The 22,275-nt window shown below is 34.9% G+C and overlaps 1 protein-coding gene across 6 annotated transcripts in view; it reads left to right on the forward strand.

The window, feature by feature from the left end:
* The window catches only part of FASTKD1 (FAST kinase domains 1), a 43,356-nt gene that overhangs the window by 19,623 nt on the left and 1,458 nt on the right, over positions 1-22,275 (forward strand). For 3 of the 6 annotated variants that reach the window (XM_025852038.2, XM_073882801.1, XM_025852046.2), the window contains exons 4-13: positions 697-822; positions 3,160-3,558; positions 5,951-6,061; positions 6,934-7,065; positions 10,225-10,711; positions 11,974-12,088; positions 14,037-14,165; positions 15,220-15,351; positions 15,713-15,826; positions 21,419-21,557. In XM_025852038.2, coding sequence (XP_025707823.1) covers positions 697-822; positions 3,160-3,558; positions 5,951-6,061; positions 6,934-7,065; positions 10,225-10,711; positions 11,974-12,088; positions 14,037-14,165; positions 15,220-15,351; positions 15,713-15,826; positions 21,419-21,557 — 1,884 coding nt within the window. The remainder of the gene's footprint in view (positions 1-696; positions 823-3,159; positions 3,559-5,950; positions 6,062-6,933; positions 7,066-10,224; positions 10,712-11,973; positions 12,089-14,036; positions 14,166-15,219; positions 15,352-15,712; positions 15,827-21,418; positions 21,558-22,275) is intronic. The other 3 variants (XM_073882809.1, XM_025852053.2, XM_073882810.1) reach the window with 3 other exon arrangements.

Raw genomic sequence — 22,275 nt, forward strand, 5'->3', positions numbered from 1 at the left:
TTAACATGTTGTGCTGCTGTGGACTTCATTATGCTTGTCTTAGTGAATTCAGTCTTTTTTTTTTTTTAAGATTTTATTTATTTATTTGACAGAGAGAGATAGCGAGAGAGGGAACACAAGCAGGGGGAGTGGGAGAGGGAGAAGCAGGCTTCCCGCCAAGCAGGGAGGCCGATGCGGGGCTCGATCCCAGGACCCTGGGATCATGACCTGAGCCGAAGGCAGTAGCTTAACCAACTGAGCCACCCAGGTGCCCCTTTCCAAGAGTCTTTTAAAATCTGTAACAATTCTTCTTCCCTCTTTTCTGTTGCCATTTACTTGTTGAAGAAATGGGATCATTTTTCCTACAGAAAAATTCTGGAGTTTTTCACAGCCTTGTTATAGTAGTGGTGGTTTTGTTAATGTACAACCTTATGTTGAAATTGATCTGTCACCTCAAAAAATTAATAGATAAATGATTCAAATAATTTCAGGTGATTTTTCCCTTTAAAAAATCTTCCAATAGTATCTGACTTTTTAATTGTTAGCATGGGTTACTTTTATAATAATAAAAAATCAACATTTAAAAAAAATTCTTTTATGTTAGTAATGTATTAGTAGTATATTAATACTTCTGATTGCTTTTTATTTTATAATTGTGTATTGTGTTTTAAGTGAAAGTAAATTGTAATGATGTCCTTTGTATATTTCCCTTAATAGGTTTGATATTAATGTGCTGTCAAAATTTTCCTCTTGCCTAGCAAATCAAAATTTATATTTCAGTCCATTAATGGGAAAAATAGCTGATATTGTACATAGGAACCTGGAAACCATAGAGGACTTAAGGTAAATGTATTTAAGGTAAATATATGGTAGAGAGATTCTGGGCTTTGGATGCACACACACTTAGATTTGCCACTTACTACCTATGTGACTTTAATCTTTTGAAACTTTAGTATCCTTATCTATAAAACAGTACTACTTTGGAATCTCCTTTGCAATGTTGCTGTGGAAATTAGAGATAAAGTATATAAAGTATAACGTGATATTGTTGAGCTCTGTGAAATACTTAGATTTTACTTTACTTGCAATCTAACAAGTTTGCCTGTCCCCGGTGGCCTCATTTAACTTTAATTACCTTCCTAAAGACCCTGTCTTCAAATATAGTCACATTGAGGGCTAGGCCTTTAATATATGGAGTTTGCGGGGGACACAGTTCAGTCTCTAGCACATATCAGTGTTGATAGCAGCATTATCATAATAGTCAAAAGGTGGAAATAACCTAAATGTCCATTGATAGATGAAGGGACAATCAAAATGTGGTATATAGCTACAATGGGATATTTCAGCCTTATAATTATAGGAAGGAAATTCTGACACATGCTACAACATGGGTGACATTATGCTAAGTGGAGTAAGCCAAACACAAAAGGACAAATACTGTATGATTCCACTTAAATGAGCTCCCAGAGTAGTCAAATTCATAAAAACAGAAAGTAGAATGGTTATTGCTAGGGGCTGGCAGGGGTGAAGAATTGAGAGTTACTGTTTAAATGGGTAAGGCATTTTAGTTTGAGAAGATGAGAAAGTTCTGCAGATGGATAGTGGTAATGGTTGCACAACACTGTGAGTATACTTAATACCACTGAACTGTACACTTAAAAATGTTTAAAATGGTAAATTTTATGTTATATATATTTTCACACACATATGGCAAAGTAGCTTATAAAAGAGAAAATAAAAATCAGTGTAAATTTTTTTAACTTTAAAAAATTCTTATAGATCCCCTTGAGAATCTACTAAAATCTTTGGACATTTCCCTACTCTAATCTGCAATTACAAATATACATGCAATTAAAAAAAATCATTTCAGAGGGTTTATGGTTAAATGAAATAGCAATGTTAAGTTACTAATTATTGTTGCTAAATATTAACATGAAACATTTGAGTAGAGAAGTCAAAGTGTTGTACAACTGGGTTTTTAAAATATATTTATTTTGGGTGCCTGGGTGGCTCAGTTGGATAAGCGACTGCCTTCGGCTCAGGTCATGATCCTGGAGTCCCGGGATCGAGTCCCGCATCCTCCCCCCTCTCATGCTCTCTCTCTCAGTAAATAAATAAAAATCTTTAAAAAAATAAAAAATAAAAAAATATATTTTATTGGAAAGGTTGAAGAAATTTGAAAACAAAAATAAATGCAAACAGTCCCCCTATCCTAATGGTTGAGATAGTTTTATATTTACATTTTTGTGTCTTTTCTGTAAATGTTTTATTATTATCATCCTTGAACATTTGTTATATACCTTTTCCATTTTGCATTCCTTATTCTTATGGGTGCATTCTTGTATTTGTAGTTTTCTGATTTTTGTATTATGTTAAGATCTGTGTTTTGAAAGCAGGGACCTCACCTTTGTATTTTTGACGTCTCCCTCAAGGCCTGGAAGAGTGACTTATGTTCCTTCAAAGTAGTTTTTAGTGAAGAAATATTAAATGCTACCTTATGTTCAGTACTTACTGTCATATGTTACTATCTACCTAGCGTGAGACATTAAAAAATATGAAGTCATTTATTAGTGAGAAATATTTTACCAAGAGTTTTATTCGTAAGTTATTGATACACAGAGAAAGGAGTAACAAAGTGAAGTCTACTGCCAAAAATATAAATTGAGACTTTTAATGTTGTATTCATGGGCTGTTGGTCCAAAGTGATTTCTGAGTGAATTTCACTAAAATTTTTTCCTTCAAGGCAGTTATCTATAGAGTAAGATATTATACACAGTTAACAAAAGATATTGTAATTTATTTATTTATTTTTTATCTAAAGGCATTTGATTATTAGGAGGTGTGCATTCAAGTCCTGTAAGAATATTTAAAGGAAAAACTTTTGTGGTATAAAATCCATAATTTTTTTTTTAAAGATTTATTTATTTGACAGAGAGAGAAACAGCGAGAGAGGGAACACAAGCAGGGGGAGTGGGAGAGGGAGAAGCAGGCTTCCCGCCGAACAGGGAACCCGATGTGGGGCTCGATCCTAGGACCCTGGGACCATGACCTGAGCCAAAGGCAGACGCTTAATAAAATCCAAAATATTTTAACTAGTTCTTTTCTGTATCTAATCATTTAGTCTTAGAGTTGTTCTTTATTCTTAAATAAGGTGAAAATCTGCATCTTTTTCCTTTTTAGGTCCTTGTCTGTATTGATGGTCAGCATATCTTCTTTAATATCACAACGTTTTCAAGAACAATTAGTGAACAAAACAGAACATCTTTTTGATACCATAGATTCTTCTCAGGTCAACGTTGCAAGAAGAATAGTACAATTTCTTCGAAATATTAAATATAGTTATTACCCACTATTAGAAAGGTGCAATAAAGTGTTTTTAAGCAATATGAACCACCTTGATTTGGACTCCATCAGTAAAATACTTAGTCTGTATCACTCTCTACAGTTTCATAGTTTTGAATTTGTTGAAACGGCTAAAAAGAGGCTAGCTGAAATGATTCCTCTGTTTGATCACCCTGATGGCTTTGTAAAACTGTTTGTAGCATTGGGACCTATTGCAGGACCTGAAGAAAAGAAACAGTAAGTTCAGCTAAAAATGCTTTACTTTTCTTGTAACTGCTTGGAGCTTTGCAAGCTTAGACCTCCTTGCGGTTCTGGAAGGCACGCATCACCCCATGCAGCCCTGGAAGGGAGAATAATCTCTTATATCTGCTCCTTGATTCCTTCTCTGATTGTTTTAGTTTACATCTCAAACTCTTAGTCTACTGTTAAATTCTGAGAAAGAGCCAGTAACTCCATGGTGGTGGCCAACACAAGAAAGGATGAGGGAGATGGATAGTCTCTGTGGAGAATACCATTTTAAGTGTTTTTATTCTCCCTTCCTGGCCCATATGATTGACTTTCCACACAGATATAAGACTCTCCCACCTCCAGTATAGGGTGTAGAATATTCAGAATTATAATAGCCTTAACAATGGACCATTCTATCCTTTGTCGTCTTTATATTCGTCATCAAAGGCATTTCTTTAGCACCTTGGTAAGTGTTCCCTTGTCAGGTTGGAGTGAATTTCATCTTTTTCCTATCTTTTAAAAATTCCCAGTTTTGCCAGATATTGATGTAGATAGAACTGCTTGGGATATAAAGATGGGCAAACATTAAATTAATACATGATTACTAGGTATGAGCAAAGAGAGAAGTATGATTAGTAGATTCAATTAAGCAGGGGTTCCAAGAGTTGCATAATAGAGGTATCTACATCATTACGCTCTTACCAAAAGATTCATGGAGAGTTATTTTTAAGGGTCCTTTGAATTATATGAAGACATTTAAGGATATATTTTAAGAGACTGTTCAAGATGGGAACAAGATGACTACTTAAAAAGCTTTTATTGGAATTTTTTTTTTTTTTGGTCACCAAGTACTGTTGGAATCTCATATGCTAAAGTAATACAAAAATTGAATTTAATTGGGTCCCTGCCTTTAAGGAATTTATATTCCAACTGGGAGGATAGAAATGTATATATAATAATAATGTGTAAATACCATGATATTGCAATACCGTTATGAATAGGTACTCAAATTAGTGATAGAAATAGTAGATAGGAAAATGAGAGAAAAATGTGGACATAAATAGCTGGGAAAATCTTTGAGGTGAAGCTGGGTTTGAAATGTTTAATAAGGTTTATGAAAAGGATGGTGTAGAGCTATCCGGTAAGAATAGAGAATTAGTTTTTCCTGTTATCTTCAGATTTTATATTTTGGGCTTGCTTTCTAAATTATTCTGTAGGGGCACCTGGGTGGCAGTCGGTTAAGCCTCTGCTTTCAACGCATCATAATCTTGGGGTCCTGGGATGGAGCCCCGCCTGCATTGGGCTCCCTGCTCAGTGGGAGCCTGCTTCTCCCTCTCCCTCTGCGGCTCCTCGTGGTTGTGTACTCTCTCTCTCACAAATAAATAAATAAAATCTTTAAAAAAAATAAATTATTCTAAAAGATACAGTTATATATAGATACTCGTATTAGTGCATGCACTACTTTGGGTGGTTTCAAAATGGATAGTCTTTGTAAATTTTCAGTTTATAGTGTCACAGTGAGTATTTAGTGTATGAGATTTCTGTTAATATGCAGGTATATTGACTTCCTGATCAGATCTTACTCAATTTAAGATAATTGGGATATTGTTAGAATGTCAGTTTTTAGTTCTTTATAGCTCTGTAGTACTGAATAATTTCACTGAATCGTTGTACTTTATAATCATTATAACCTTATTTGAATATCACTTTAAAAACCTTTTGTCTGTATTTTTTAAGAGCCAGTTTAAGATTAGAGTGTACTGAAGCCTTAGTTCCTTTGATAAAAACAATATATTTTTCTTTATTCAATCATTTATATTATCCCCTATTATGTGGGGAGAAAATTGATACTGCATATTGAATTCAGTTTTTGTTTGTATTTCTTTTCTATTCATTACCTAAGAACTTATTTTATTTATTTTTTTAGAGATTTTATTTATTTACTAGAGAGAGAACGAGCAGAGGGAGGGAGAGAGGGAGAAGCAGCCTCCCCACTGAGCAGGGAGCCCCACGTGGGGCTCCATCCCAGGATCCTGGGATCTGACCTGAGCCAAAGGCAGCCGCTTAATCAACTGAACCCCCCAGGCACCCTACCTAAGAACTTATTTTAAAAAAGAATTTTTTATAAGCTAGGGTGCCTGGGTGGCTCAGTTGGTTAAGCGACTGCCTTCGGCTCAGGTCATGATCCTGGAGTCCCGGGATCGAGTCCCGCATCGGGCTCCCTGCTCAGCAGGGAGTCTGCTTCTCCCTCTGACCCTCTTCCCCCTCATGCTGTCTGTCTCTCATTCTCTCTCTCTCTCAAATAAATAAATAAAATCTTAAAATAAATAAAGATTTAAAAATTTTTTTTATAAGCTAATCATCAGTTCTTCAACATAAAAATATTTTTCTTTACCTCTAGACTTAAATCAACTCTATTATTGATGTCAGAGGAGCTAACCAGACAACAGGCCCTGGCAGTGATGGGAGCAATGGAGGAGATGGAAAGCAGAAATTCACATCTGATTAAAAAGTAGTCTTTCCTGAAATTCATGGTGTTAATGTTTAGTTGTCATCCATAAGTAACTATTTTTTTTGAGGATGCATTATGTTTTTTTCTATAATCTAGCTGTTGGTTTTGAAGAAAGAAGGAATTAACACTTAAGGCATTGTTCATAATCTAAATAGTTTGTTTTTTAAAATAGAGATGTTTAAATTGTTTATAGCATTTTTTCATTTCATTTGCTGCTGTTGTTATTTTCAAGCAGAGGATCATAATCTGGGAAAGTGGAGAGCATCTATGTGAACTTGAATTGCACACCAGTTACCTTGAAATCATACTGCCATATATTGTCTTTTTTTTTTAAAGAAATTTAAGAAGAAAAAAATACAGTTCAGATTATATATACTTAATGTTTTATTATCCATTGTATGATCCTTTTTAAAGTATTCCTTCTGCCCCGTTTCTTCCAACATACTCCCTCTTAGCATTTCTCATTGCTTTTAATCCATTCCATTGGAGGGCCAGTGAATTAAGGAAGAAAATTAAATCAGTTTTGCTAATTGTTAGTAACTCTTGGTAAAGATTTCTTTGTGGGGAAGATGTGGAATTTGATGGCTGTTCTGTGAGTTTTTTTTAATTAGAAAATGAAACTTTATGCTTTTCTCTCCTGTTGCTATTAATAATTAAATATTTACACTTCATTGATAGCTCTTATATCATTCTATCTTAATTGTTTACATTTCTGTCACCATTTTGAGGCTGCTCTTTAAGAGCAGAAAACCTTATTTCATTGATTGCTGTTTCTCCAACACAGCATGTCTGGCATGAAAGAGCTCCTCAGTAAATACTTAATACATAAATGAATGGATTGATTGTAATATATGTTTTATCATTCTTTATAGAATTGCTTCAATTCTGCATAAACATTTGGATAACTATAAACCAATAGAGTTATTGAGGATAACTCAAGCATTGATTTTTCTACATTTTCAAAGTAAAGAGCTTTTTGTGAGACTCAGAGAATTACTGCTTAGGTAAGGTTACAGTATTTATTTTATAATCTGGACTCAATGTTTCTTTTGTTTGATTATGTAGAGAGTTGTTGGAACTTTTGGAGGCAGAATTAAGTGGCTTGTTATTTAAATGTTAACACACTTATCTCTGCCAGTGCTCATGCTTGGTATATTCTGAAATGAAGCCAGTAGGGCGATGAGTTCCCCAGGCATGAATAACAGTAAAAGCCAAGGCATTTTCCTTTCCTGCAGGAATACAATAACTATGAAAAGATTGGAGCTGCCCAACAAGGCAAAACTTCCATTCCAGACCTTCAGTCTGCTTACGTGCCTATTTTAAGGCATGTTGGATTGTTTTAAAGCATATTAAATTTTTTAATTTGTAATTTTTAAAATAAAATATTTAAGGGCGCCTGGGTGGCTCAGTTGGTTGGGCGACTGCCTTCAGCTCAGGTCATGATCCTGGAGTCCCGGGATCGAGTCCTGTGTCGGGCTCCCTGCTCGGTGGGGAGTCTGTTTCTCCCTCTGACCCTCCCCCCTCTCATACTCTCTCTCTCTCTCTCATTCTCTCTCTCCAATAAATAAGTAAAATCTTTAAAAAAAATGAAAAAAATAAAATATTTAAGAGTAATGTTACTGAAAAAGTATTTTACCTTTATAATTTAATGTTTTCTGTTTTTCTATGGCTATAACATTCATATTTTAACAGGGAAGTTACTCAGTTTTCCAAGGATGCTTATGGAAATGGAGTCAAAATGGACTTTTGCATGAAAAGGTTTTTTATTTTAACAATCAGAATAATGACTTGAATGAAACTAAAATTAGATTAATCTTTTTCTCCGTTTTTCTATACTAGTTTGATTTCTGATTTTGATTCCTGGAAGACCAGGCATGGGACTCTATGCCATAATCAAAAGGATTGGCATAGAGTTGAAAATGATTTTAATTATAGTAAAATTATTTGCCGTTAAAGTTAAGAAGGATTTGAATTGAAGAATAAGAGGTGGCACTTTATCAGGTGCTTGTTAGGTATGTTAGTAGAAAGTTCACCCTTTTCTTAAAGAAATAACTTTTTTCTTACCAAGGTGATTATATGCAGGATTATTGTTTCTCCACCTTTTTCATATTTAGCATAGACTTTTTTTTTTTTTAAAGATTTTATTTATTTGACAGAGAGAGACACAGTGAGAGAGGGAACATAGGCAGGGGGAGTGGGAGAGAGAAGCAGACTTCCTGCGGAGCAGGGAGCCCGATGTGGGGCTCGATCCCAGGTCCCTGGGATCATGACCCAAGCCGAAGGCAGACGCCTAACGACTGAGCCACCCAGGCGCCCCAGCAAAGACTTTTACATAGCCTCTGAATGTAGAATTTTATGTTCTAAATTAAGTATCATAAACTGGCCCAGGGACATGGTTTTTTTGGTCTGCACAATGATTTTTATTTTTATTTTATTTTATTTTTTTTAAAGATTTTATTTATTTATTTGAGAGAGAGAGAATGAGAAATAGAGAGCACAAGAGGGAAGAGGGTCAGAGGGAGAAGCAGACTCCCTGCCGAGCAGGGAGCCTGATGTGGGACTCGATCCCGGGACTCCAGGATCATGACCTGGGCCGAAAGCAGTCGCTTAACCAACTGAGCCACCCAGGCTCCCTGCACAATGATTTTTAAAAAGTGAAATTACACAGTCCTGTTTGCCTATAGGTATGTTAACAGAGAAATAAGAGCGGAAGTGGGAGTGTCAAAGGGAATTCCACTTTACCTGCCATGTTTTATTTCCTTTGTAAAATGACTTGAAGCAAATATGATAATGTTAAAATCTAGTAATTCTGAGTAGTGAGGACCCTTATACATCTCTGGAGTTTAAAATCTTATCAAAAAGTTAGTTGGAGGATGTTGTATGGAAATCATAGGTGCTTACTTTCCCCTATTTCAGTGCAGGCAGTATCAAATAGACTTTAGAAGGAACACAGTCTAATTAAACTATTCACATAACTATTCCTATAAATAGCTCCTGAAGCCATTCAGGGAACACAGGGAATTCATATACTAGAATAATGTGGCCTTTTTTTTTTTTTTAACCATATTGAAATGTAATCTACATAAAATATACCTTTCTCCTCCTCATTACTCTGCTTCCCTGTCACCCAGGTTAATTACTACCTCTAGTTCCAACTGCATGGATTAGTTTTGCCTATTTTGTGTGTCTGTTGTGTCTGGCTTCTTTTGCTTGATAATTATGTTTATGAGATTTACCCATATTTTTGCTGTATTGTGTTCTCTTTGTAAGGATATAACAAAAATATTTTTATCCATTCTACTGTTGATGGATATTTTATTTATTTCCAGTTTTTGCTATTATGAATAGTGCTGTTATGAATATCCTCATACATATCTTTTAGTAAACATATGTATGCATTGCTGTAGTATTTACCAAAGAGTGTAATTGTGGGTTCATAGGTTATACATACGTTGTTCATCCTCAGTAGATCTGGTAAATGGTTTTCTAGAGTGGCTGTTCCAGTTTATATTCCCAGTAGCAGAATGTGAGCTGAGCATGCCTGTTGCCCCACATCCCTGCCAACACTTGACATATTTTTATTTTCTAATTTTAGCCATGCTGATGGATGTGTGGTGTATTGTAAATAAACACACATGCACATGTAAGTTTTGGAATTTGAGGAAGTGTTTCCAGGAAAAATATCAAGTAGAGGTTGGAAAGATTGTATCTGTTGGGGGTTTATTTTTAGACAGTTATTACAAGGTTGGTACATATTGAGGGAACTAGTGTCACTGAGTGATCACTGTATGGCAGGGCCTATACTAGGTCATTCCAGCCCCTAACAGGTCATATCAAACATTCAGCCCAAAATTTGTCTCTAGCAACAGCACTGGAAACATTGTTTTGACCCCGATCTTTGGTATGTTAGGGACTGTGGTTTCATTTTTGTATAAAATATTTGAGCGTGCCTTAGAAAAATCTTAAGACTTCTCATGGTAGTCCTTTGTGGACCTGTCATCTTTGAATTTATCTAACCCTTCTTAAATTAACTTGTATTTTACACCTACCACACCTGTTAATTATAATAATAATTATGTATTCAGACTTTAAGTATTTTTCATTTTGTTACTGATTTATTAATTTTATTCTTTTCATTTTCATTTTCTCCCCCTTCCTTATAGATATTTGAAAATTAGTGTTATACCTAGTGAGATTTCCATCTTGGTCTATGCTCTTTCCATTCTTCCATCTTCTCACCTAGATGAAGTGGGGATATCTCGAATTGAAGCCATTTTACCACAGTGTGACCTAAATGACCTGAATGGTTTTGCTACATCTGTTTTAAGATGGATTCATTATGATCGCAAATGTCTGGATAATACCACTGGGAAACAACTGAAACTGCTTCAAAAACTAGATCACTTTGGTCTTCAGAGACTACGAAAATGCAACAATTTGAATCTGTTGTGGGAAGAACTTAAATCTTTAAAAGGAGACTGGTTTGCTGAGTCACTTCTTGAAGAAACAGCTGGTACTTTACACCGTTTGATGGATGAAATTAATTACAAAAATGTTGCAGAGATTGCATCTTTTATTTCTAGAACTAACTACTTCAGTACTTTGCTACTTGATAGGATAGCCTCAGTGGTTGTTCAGCAGAGTGAAAAGGTGAAATTGAGTTTTAAATAGTTGTCAACTTCTAAAAGCATAAGTGTTTATAAGTACTTTAAGAACTTAATTGGAATTGGAATTTTATTATTTTTTATTTTTTAAAAGATTTTGTTTATTTGGGAGAGAGAGTGCGCATGCGAACTCGAGCAGGGGTGGGTGGGGGAAGGGCCGAGGGAGAGGGTCCAGCAGACTCTCAGCTGAGCAGGGAGCCCAACACTGGGCTGGATCCCAGGACCCTGAGATCATGACCTTAGCTGAGCGCAGATGCTTAACTGACTGAGCCACCCATGCACCCCTGGAATTTGAATTTTAAAAATTAAATTCTCATGTCTGGTTCAGCAATTTGTTTCTCTAAAGTTGTTTCCTCCAGCAGTGTAGATCTGGGGAGTATAGCAGTCATCTTTTGGTTCACTACGATATTTTTAAGATCTGTAGTCAAAATTTATTGTCTAGAAAGAAATACTTAAAAACAATACTGTTTTAAGAAAATGAAGTATGAATGATTTTTGTTTTTTTTCTTATTTTCTATAATCCTATGATATTACTTTTATATTTAAGAACAACTATGTTCAAAAGTGTGAAAAATGAGGAAAACATAAGGTGTACACTGACTTCTATATTCTTAAATTGTCAGTGTGTCTTCTTACAAATTTATTTCTGGAACTGACTTGTAAAATGTTGCTTTTTGGATTATGTGAGAAGAAATTCACTTATTAAATCTGTATCGGGATAAGGCTTTTACTTAAGGAGACCGTATTTCTTCCAAAATAAAATAAAAATCAGTCTTACTTGTTTAGCATAGTACTTGGCAGTCATTAAGTTTTAGATGAATGAGTGAATAATGAAATTTTAAAAATGAATGAATGAAAGAAATGAATGAAAGAAAAATGATTATAAACTAACTTCCTTAATTACATTATATGATGAGTATATAAAGTGCACTGAGATCATGGAAATTAGTAATACTGTTTCCTATTCATTTTAATGATTAATGAATTCTGGAACAGGATTTTACACCTAACAAAAATAATTTGCAGATTATCTGATTAATTTTTTTCTGCATTGATACTTAGAGTTACTAGAAACTAGTGGTGGGACTAAATAGATTATAGCCGGGTGGAAAAAGTAATAAGTAGTGATGCATTTCTCATTTTACTCTAGGCATGTTAGAAAAAGATTTCTACTGAAAATAATAATTAGGTTAAATTTTTGTTTTATTTTACTGAAGTTTAAACTATAACATTTTGTTGTGTTTACAGATCCACCCTTATGTGATCCTTGATATTATTCTTCCATTTAGCATCTTCAACTATGATCCACCTCAAAATGATGAATTTTTCAGGATTTGCATTCAATACCTGAATTCTTACTTAAGTAGGTATATTGTTTGGTAATACATTGAGTAAGTAGGTTGGAGGATACCATTGCCACTGTGGTAAGAGAGAGCTCTCATTTAAGGGGTAACTGTAAGAGCCATGAGTTCTAGACCTAAAAAAAGTTTGTACCCATTTTTGAAACATTTTTATTATGAAAAATATCAAGCTTAAGGAAAAAATGGAAAGAATCAAAGAGTGCCTATATACTCACTGGGCAGACTTCGTAATTGTTAACATTTTATCCTATTTGCCTTACTGTTTCTCTTTCTCTTATTTTTTTCGGAACCATTTCACAGTAAGTTGTAGGCCTCATGACCCTTCACCCCTAATTGCTTAGGCGTATGCCTCCTAAGAATAATGACCTCTTATATCGCCACAATACTGTTATGACACCTGAGAAAATTAATAGTCCCTAATATCTAATACACAGTCCATGTTTAAATCTCCCTCATTCCAAATAACCAAAAATGGTTATTTTGGACCCAGCATCCACTCACTGCATTAGGTTGATACCCCTTTAGTCTTTTATAGTCTAGATACTGTTTTTTTTTTTTCCTTACCCCTGCCATTGACTGACACCATGATACGATAACCATCTGATACTGCTTTGTGAATAGAAAAGTAAAATGGGCTGCTGTGATGTTTATATTTAGTCATAAATGGGCATATGGATGTGTGGCATTCATATATACCTCTTTTTAGTAACATAATTATGTAGAAAGAGGAGACTTGAAACTGAGACTTAGTATGCTCTCCTGGTTGGTTAGTCTTGTGCCAACAACCAGAAGGAAATGAAAGCACATCCTTTTAAAAAAATAATAACAATAAAGAGTTTAAGAGAAGAAAGGTTGAGAAATACAGCTTTGATTTTTTTTTTTTTTAAGCCTTACCAAGAGAATGTTTGGAAAATTCTTGGAGACCTTTATAATTAAAATTTTAAGTAATGGCATAATAATTTTATTTTGAATAAATATTAGATTTGACAGGTCACTATTAACCTCATTTATGATTTGATCTTGATTTATTAAATAAACTCAGCAAACAATCCAAAAGGAAAGATTTAACATCTTTTTTGTCCTTTCTAAGAATATTGCTGCCAGTAGGGACCCCTTCCTTCTCATCAGAAATGTCTCTTGGACGAGGCAAATCAGCTAAATAACCTCAATCTTGTACTCTGGGACATGTGCCATGCTGTTGGGTGACAGGTAAGGGAGGAGGTGCTATTTGAAACTTGAGCTTCATATGTGTCTACACTCAGCCTGGATATTTGAGATCCCTAACAGCAGCACAGAATAGTAGTCCAGGCTCCGGAGCTGGGCTCTCAGGGTTAAACCTCATTGCCACTTGCTAACTGTGTGACTGTAGGCAAGTCATTTAACTTCTCTGTGCCTCTGTACACTTATTTATTTACAAAGCGGAGATAATCATTATTCCTGCTGTATACTGAAGTGAGATTTCAATGAGTTAATATATGTAAAGAGCTTAGAATGATACTGAACACATTCTGAGCACTATTACATTGTTATCATCAATACATAGAGACTCGGACCACTTATTACATACACTACTGACCTTTTGTTTTGAATTCTTTCTCTTTACAAAGCAATTTTTAAAACTTCTTATGAAGTAAAATAATATAGGAATATTTACATATCCTTAGCACATAGTATGAATTTATATAAATGGAATCACCCAAGGAATCAATACCCAGGTGAAGAAGCAGTATTACTACAGTGTCCCTTTTCTCCTGCCCCCCTTTCCTACTCTACTCCCACCCAAAGGTAAGCACTTCACCACTCTCCTGACTTGTAACAGTATAGATTAGCTTTGTCAAGGCTGCGTTTGTATCATTATTTTAAAACCCAGCTTGACCTGAATAAAGTGTGTGCTTATGTATATGTGAGGTGGCTGTACATTATAATTTTTTTATCTTAATTTTGTTTTAGGTGGATTGGATCCTCTCATGTTAGTGTTTCTTGGTTATTCTTTGGCCACACTTGGATATTTTCCGGAAGATCTGCTGAAGGCAATTTTTAACATCAAATTCTTAGCCAAAATGGATTCTCAACTTGAATGTGTGTATCTACCTTTTTTAATTTTAATTTCAATTTTTTTAATGATTTTATTTATTCATTTGAGAGAGAGAGAGAGAGGAAGCACAAGCAGAGGGAGGGGCAGAGGGAGAGAGAGAGAGAGAGGGAGAAGCAGGTTCTCCGCTGAGAAGGGAGCCAGATGTGGGGTTCAGTCCCAGGACCCTGGGATCATGACCTGAGCTGAAGGCTGATGCTTAACCTACTGAGCCACCCAGGTGACCCTGTATCTACATTTTAATTTATTAAACTATTACCTATACTTTACATCCAAGTTTCAACTCTACCTATACTAAAGCATTTAAATGTTAACATAATTTTTTTCTGTTTATGAAAGTATTTCCTTCTTATGGAAAATTTGGAAAACAGAAAAGTATAAAATAGAAGATAAAAGATTACTCATAATCTTACTACCAAGTGAAACTACCACTTTTAATAATATTTTCGAGTATATCTTTCTTTTCTGTCTCTCTCCTGCTCTTATGTATATGTTTATATATCTGTATGTATTTTAAAACAAAATTTGGATTATTACTATATTCACTTTTGTATGTTGCTTTTTGTCATTGAACTGTATTTTGAACAGTTTTGCATGCCATTAAATATTTTTTGGTGTCATGATTGTTTTAGTGTCTATATAATTGGCTATGATAGGAATGTAATAACATTTGTTATCATGTAGGTTGTTTCCAATTCTTCATTATAAATAATGATTATTATACATGAATCATTGACCTCATCTTTGTTTCTTTAGGATAGATACCTAAATGTTGAATATTAGGTCAATGAAAGTTCTTTGGTGGTATTTTTAAAAATGTAGTTGTAGTATTCATGATTAGTGAAAACAACATAGGAGTTAGTCCTAATCTTGCCACTGAATAATTTAAAAATATAAAGCATGTGTGTGCAAATGAAACAGTTTTATAAGGTGAGAATAAAAGTACTAACAAATAATGGGGATAAATGAATGTGAAAAAATGGATTGTCTTTGTTAGGTCCAACCTGTCAAAATCAATTAATATTTTGTTTTTGATTTCAGTTTTATGTTCATCTCTAAATATGAAGGTCCAGTTTCGTCTTATGGAATTAAATAGAGCAGTCTGCTTGGAGTGCCCTGAGTATCAGATTCCATGGTTTCATGACCGCTTCTGTCAACAACAGTATAATAAAGGTTTGCCTTGTCTTTGGGTCAGACAGCAAAATTTAATTCCCAAGTGAATTACTAGTTAGCACATTGTTAAGCCCAACCGTGACACCAGAGTTACCGAGAGTGCCATGACCTATTTGATAGAACCATTTTATAGGTGAGATTTGTGTTATAAGAATTTCTTAATATTTAGGACACTAAACCTCTCTGGTAGAGAGCACAGAACTTGTATCATTCTGAATTTACTACCATTGCATGTGCTATAATATCGAAGCTCTTGTTGAAAATATTAATCTTGATTTTTCGGTTTGCAGAATTGGGTTGATTTTCATTTGAAACTGATTAACTTATTTTAAGTGAACTAATTATCTTTATTTTCATAAAGATATTGGCAGCATGAATGGAGCACAACAGCAGATTTATAAAATGTTAGCAGAGGTGCTGGGAGGAACCAATTGTGTAAAAGCCTCGGTTCTTACACCTTATTACCACAGAATAGGTGAGTCTGTCGTAGGTTATTAGGTACTCTCAGAAGACTAATTAAAGTAGAATCATCTTATCAAGTGGAAATTTCCAAACAGACCGAAATAGAAGAGTACAATGATTCCTCAAGTTCCCACGGGCCAGCTTTGATAACCATCAGCATTTTTTTTGTTTGGTTTTAATTTTTTACCAATCTTTCACCAATTCTAAGTAAAACCCAGATTCAGATTCACTGAACATTTCTCGATCTTCAAAAGTTTTTTTCCTCTCCACTAAGTACCCTAAAGTCAGGGAAATGACTTAGCATCATTTCATTGTTTTATGTCAAAAACAAAGTTGGATTATCCACCTGGATGAAGATTTCCATAGGTTTGTGCTCAACTCTAAATAAACTCATTAACCTTCTCAGTGGTCTAGTTGTAGAAGGCATTCTGATTTTGTAGTGGGTGACATAAAATTAGTAGGCTAGCTGATAAATTGGATGGCAACATAAGATTTAAAAAAAAATAGCTAAATTCAAGTGGTGGACTTAAAGGAAAAGATGAAATTTTAAGAGAATTAACATAAACTTTCTAAATTTAGGCTTAGAAAACATCTGCATACATACAGGATGTTATATAGGATTATAAGCCTGATATTAGCTAATACTGTAAGTGGTTGCCAAAAATCAAATACTATTTTAACCTATGTTATTAATAATAATAAGAAAGTTGGTAGTACCACTGTATTCTGCAGACATTTCTTAGTATTCTTTTTTTTGAGTGTTACATTTTGTGAGAGACAGTGACAAATGGGGCCTGGAAACAAAGGAGTCTAGAAATCCTGTCTTAGAACTACAGAGGACGGGGGGCACCTGGGTGGCTCAGTTGGTTAAGCGACTGCCTTCGGCTCAGGTCATGATCCTGGAGTCCCGGGATCAAGTCCCGCATCGGGCTCCCTGCTCGGCAGGGAGTCTGCTTCACCCTCTGACCCTCCCCCCTCTCATGTGCTCTCTCTCTCTCATTCTCTCTCTGTCGAATAAATAAATAAATAAAATCTTTCAAAAAAAAAAAAGAACTACAGAGGACGGGAACTGCACAGATTTCAATTCCTCAGCAAGTTCCTCAACCTCTGAATATTATTAGTTTCTTCATCTGTAAATGGGGATAATATTACCCAGTTAATGAAAAACATTTTATGAATGTTTTATGAAAAACATTTAGCACTGCCCTTGGAACATAGGGCTTAATAAATTTTATTTTAAAAAAAGCTAGGAATGTTTAATTTGAAAACTGGAAAAGTGGTAAGTATAACTTATAATGTTTGAAGGATTATTATGTGAAAGAAGAATTAGATATCTATTTCAGGATAAAAGTATGGTAAAAATTAAAGGAATCGTATTTTAAGTCAATAAAAGGAGAATTTTATGAGAGATTTGTCAAAAAATGAAATAATGGGCTGCCTTGTGAAGAAGAAATGTTTAGGCAGAAGCTGGATGATCAGATCGTGTGTTCAGAAGACTGAACCAAATTAGCCATTTATACCCCCATCTTGCACTACAAAACACATTTTCTCAGTTGTTTGGTTTTACGTTAGGATTTCATTTGTCTATGAGTGACAGAAATCCACAAATAACAGGAACTTAACAAAGTTTATTTCCTTCTCCCATACGCATAGGGTATCCAGGGCTGGGATGCCAGTTCCACAAGCCTTAAAGATCAAGATCCTTCTATTTTATTTTTTAAATATTTTATTTATTTATTTGTCAGAGAAAGAGAGTGTGTACAAGCAGGGGGAGGGGCAGGCAGAGGGAGAAGCAGGCTCCCTGCTGAGCAAGGAGCCCGATTCAGGACTCAATCCCAGGACTCCGGAATCATGACCTGAGCCGGAGGCAGATGCTTAACTGGCTGAGCCACCCAGGTGTCCCAAGATCCTTCTATTTTATTATAAACTACAACCTCAACATGTAGGTAGCTTCCACTTTATGGTCCAAAATGGCTCCTTCTGCTTTAGCCAACACATCCTACAATCTAAGCAGAAGGTGGAGGGAAGGAAATGGAAGGGTGTCCCTTTAAGCACAGTTCCTTGAAGTTGCACATACCATTTTTAATTATACCATATGGCCATACTTGGCTATGAGTGAGTTTAGGAAATGTTTTCATTCTGGGTGGCCATGTACCCAGCTAAGAATTAGGAATTCTATTATTAAAAATGAAGGGAAGTATTAGATATTGGGGGACAACTTGCACTCTCTGCAAGAGGGTTGTTTTAGGAGATTGGTATAGATCTTCCTTGATTTACCATGGGATTATATCTCAATAAACCCATTGTAAGTTGAAAATATTGAAGTCAAAATGCATTTAGGGGTGCCTAGGTGGCTCAGTCAGTTAAGGGTCCAACTCTTGATTTTGGCTCAGGTCATGATCTCAGTGTTGTGAGATCAAGCCCCTCCTGTGGGTCTGTGCTGGGTGTGGAGCCAGCTTGAGATTCTCTCTCACTCCCTCCCTCTGCCCCCCTTCATCCCCCACTTGCACCTGCTCTTGCACACACTCTCTCTCTAAAAAAAGAAAAAAATGCATTTAATACACCCCTAACATGCTGAACTTCATAGCTTGGCCTAGCCTACCTTAAATGTGCCCAGAACACTTACATTAGCCAATAGTTGAGCAAAATCATCTACCACAAAGCTTGTTTTACAATAAGGTGTTGAATCGTCTCATGTAATTTATTGAAAACTGTACTGAAAGTGAAAAATAATCATTCTAAGCTTTTTATCCTCACTACTGGTGCCCAGCATCGAAAGAGATCCAAATTCAAAAATCTGAAGTATGGTTTCTATTGAATGCATATCACTTTGGTACCAATTGTAAAGTTGAAAAATCATAGGTTGGGGACCATCTGTATACTGTTAATCTGTACTATTTAAAATATATCTGTATTTTAAAATATACTCCTGTAAAAATAATGCTCACAGAAGGAAATGCACTAAAATATGAATATGAAAATGGTCTGTAATTCCATCTCGTAATTTAAAATTATTGAGCACCAACTTTGTGACAGGCACTATGACCGGCTCTTTATTCCTCTTATTTCATTTTATTCTTTTTGTTTTGTTCTTGTTAATATTTCTTTCGAACTACAAATAGTCCTATCTGTGTAAAACATTTGGAAAATACAGAAAAAAAAATCACGCATAACAAATCATGCATAACGTGTAATTAGTACTGAAACTAGGATTACTATGTCCCAAGACCATTGTATTTCCAATTCATATTTGCACCTCCTGTTGTCAAGAGGCTTATTTTTATGTGAAATGTATATAAATCATTTAAAAAATTTAATTGGTAATATTTATGTACATGGATATAGTGTAATTAAGACAATATAATAGTATAATTAATAACTATGGACTAGAAGCATTGCTTAAGGTTTAAAAAAAAATTCACTTAAAAAAAATCACAGGATACCTACTTATAGAAAAACCAGAAAGGACAGATAACAAAAGAGAGAAATTACCATGATATGACCATTGTTTACTTTTGCTATTTTTGTAACTGACTTGTTTGAAACCAAAAATAACTTATACTATAATGTTTGTAGCTATCTTTATATATTGCAAATATTTTTCTGTGTCCAGAAATATACATTATTTTTAGTGGCTGCATACATATTTCATTGATTTGAGTAAATGATGGTTTATTTAATCCTTAGGGCTTTTTGTAGGTACATGCGTCTGTCAAACAGTGCTGCAATTTCATATAACAACAGCAATAGAAAATGATATACCTACATATTGTTTATTATGTGTTAGACATTGTTTTAAGTGTTTTATATATAATAAACTTATTATGCCCCTACCAGGTACATAAATTTTCTATTTCATAGATAAGGAAATTGAGGCTGAGACATTATTGTTTGCCCAAGGTTATATAGTTGACAAATGGTGGAGCCAGTATTTGACCTAGGCATTCTAGCTCCATAATTCATTCTCTCAATGAGAGAACTATATTTCACGTTTGATAATTAGCTCAAAGCTGCTTCAGTGCCCCAGTTTCCCTTATGTATAAAAAGCAGATAATTAAACCTACTCTTTCCTTTTCATTTGTTGTTTCTTTTTTCATTTGTCCTTTTTGTCTTGGTTTAAATACTTTTACAGTTGTTTTTATTACAGAAAAATTTCAAACATATACAAAAAATAGAATAGTATGATGAACTCCCATCGAGCATCAACAGTTGTCAAAACTCACCAGAGTCCCACCTGATCCTTTTCAAGCAAATCACACGTATCATCTTAAAATGTTTATCTAAAAAGATACATAACTACAGTACCATTATTATCACCCCACCGCCATTCATAAAAATTTCTTAATATCACATAGCTTGTCAATGTTCGAATGTCTCAATTGTCTTTTATATGTTTTATTTTACTGTTTATTTGTTAAAATTGGGATCCAGACATTACATTTGGTTGATAGGCCTTTTTAAGTTCTACCTCTTTCTTTCCCCTTTTTTCTTTTTTTTTTCTTCTTTCTTTTCCCCTTACAATTTATTTATTGAAAATAAATATTTTTTTCACATTCTGGACTTTTCAGTTATACCTCTGTTGTATCTCTTAACCTGCTTCTGCATCCCTTGTTTTTCTGTAAGTCACTCCTTAGATCTAGAGGCTTGATTAGATTCAGGTTAAATTCAGGTTGGGTTTTTTTGTTTGTTTTGCCCAGACTATTTCATAGGTGATATGTACTTCTTACTGTATCATATCAGAAGACATACAGTGTTGGTTGTCTTGTTTTTGTTATATTAAAGATTTATCAGCTCATCCATGAGAAAGTTCTCCTATCAGTTTTTCACCTACAGATTTTATCAGTCATTAAGATTATTGTCTAAATCCATTATTCATTAGGGGTGGTAAAGTAGTGATCTTTTTTTTTAAAGATTTTATTTATTTATTTGACAGAGAGAGACAAAGCAAGAGAGGGAACACAAGCAGAGGGAGTGGGGGAGAGAGAAGTAGGCTTCCCATGGAGCAGGGAGCCCGATGCGGGGCTCGATCCCAGGACCCTGGGACCATGACCTGAGCCGAAGGCAGACGCTTAATGACTGAGCCACACAGGTGCCCCTAAAGTAGTGATATTCAACATCTATCATTTCTTCTGCATTAGCTGGAATTTGTCTAAAAAGAACTTTCCCATATCAACTATTTAGTTACTCTTATGTACAGTTCATACAGGAAAGACAGGATACACGTTTGAATCTTTGCCTAGTCTTACTAGTTTTCAGATGAGTAGGTTCAGCTTCTTCCAAATGCTACCAAGAGATTTAAGAGGATTAAAATAAAACTCTTAATGTTATTTGACCTGTACCAGCACTAAATATAACTCCGTACTAAATATAGTTTAGTAATACTTGCTGGTTGATTTTTATTGATTGATTTCCAAAGAGAGGTGCCATTGGACCAGATCTTAGAAAACAAGTTGGATCATTAGGGAGCTGTACATCATTCTTTCATGTGTGTGTGTGTGTGTGTGTATACATGTATATCGCTATATGTATACAAATTTAAAATATATCTTAAACTTTTACCTGTAAGAATTTACTTAATTCATACTGTTGACTCCTGTACTTACAGATTTTGAGTGTATCTTGGATAAAAGAAAAAAAGCTCTTCCATATGGAAGCCACAATATAACTTTGGGAACACTGCCAGAAACGCACTGGGAATCACATACCCAAATAACTGGATCAAGACTGCCACCAGGAGCTGAAAGGTAACTTATTTCTTAGTTTCAGATTTTGTTAAACGTTAAGTTTGGCATAATTTAATGAACTCCGTTATCAAGGATCGATTGTAGGAGAATCTGCTTCTCATTTATCTCCTGCATTCTGCCTCTGTGCCTTTGCTTTTCCTCTGCCTTCAGCCTTTATGTCTGTCCTTTTTTGCTGTCCAACGCCTGGCAGTCTTAACTAAAGTGCTAACCTCATTGTCCTCAGTGGAAGCAAATAGTATCTTCTTTGAAACTCCCCTACCTCTCTGCTTATCCAGTAGCACTTAACTTCTTCCTACACTGTATTGCAGTTACTTAATATGTATCACATGTTGTTAGACTATAAGGTATTCTCTGTTTGTATCCCTCACAGTACCTTCCATATGGTAGTTACATGGTAAATATATATTGAACAAGGAAACGAATGAAAGCATGGAGATTTTTACTCTAATTTGGTGTAAATTATAATGAATAGGCTTACTTGTCATCAATTACTAATTTAAGTAGAAAAATAGCATACTCATTTATATTCATTTGTTTTTTGTATAAATTAATTTATAAAGATGCAACTTTGGTTTTTTTTCACTTTTTTTTAAGATTTTATTTATTTATTTGACAGAGAGAGACACAGTGAGAGAGGGAACACGAGCAGGGGGAGTGGGAGAGGGAGAAGCAGGCTCCCCGCGGAGCAGGGAGCCCGATGCGGGGCTCGATCCCAGGA

This window comes from Callorhinus ursinus, unplaced genomic scaffold (genome assembly GCF_003265705.2).
Source record: "Callorhinus ursinus isolate GAN/ISIS: 27379988/994484 unplaced genomic scaffold, GSC_fseal_2.0 scaffold2, whole genome shotgun sequence".
Classification (NCBI taxonomy): Eukaryota; Metazoa; Chordata; class Mammalia; order Carnivora; family Otariidae; genus Callorhinus; species Callorhinus ursinus.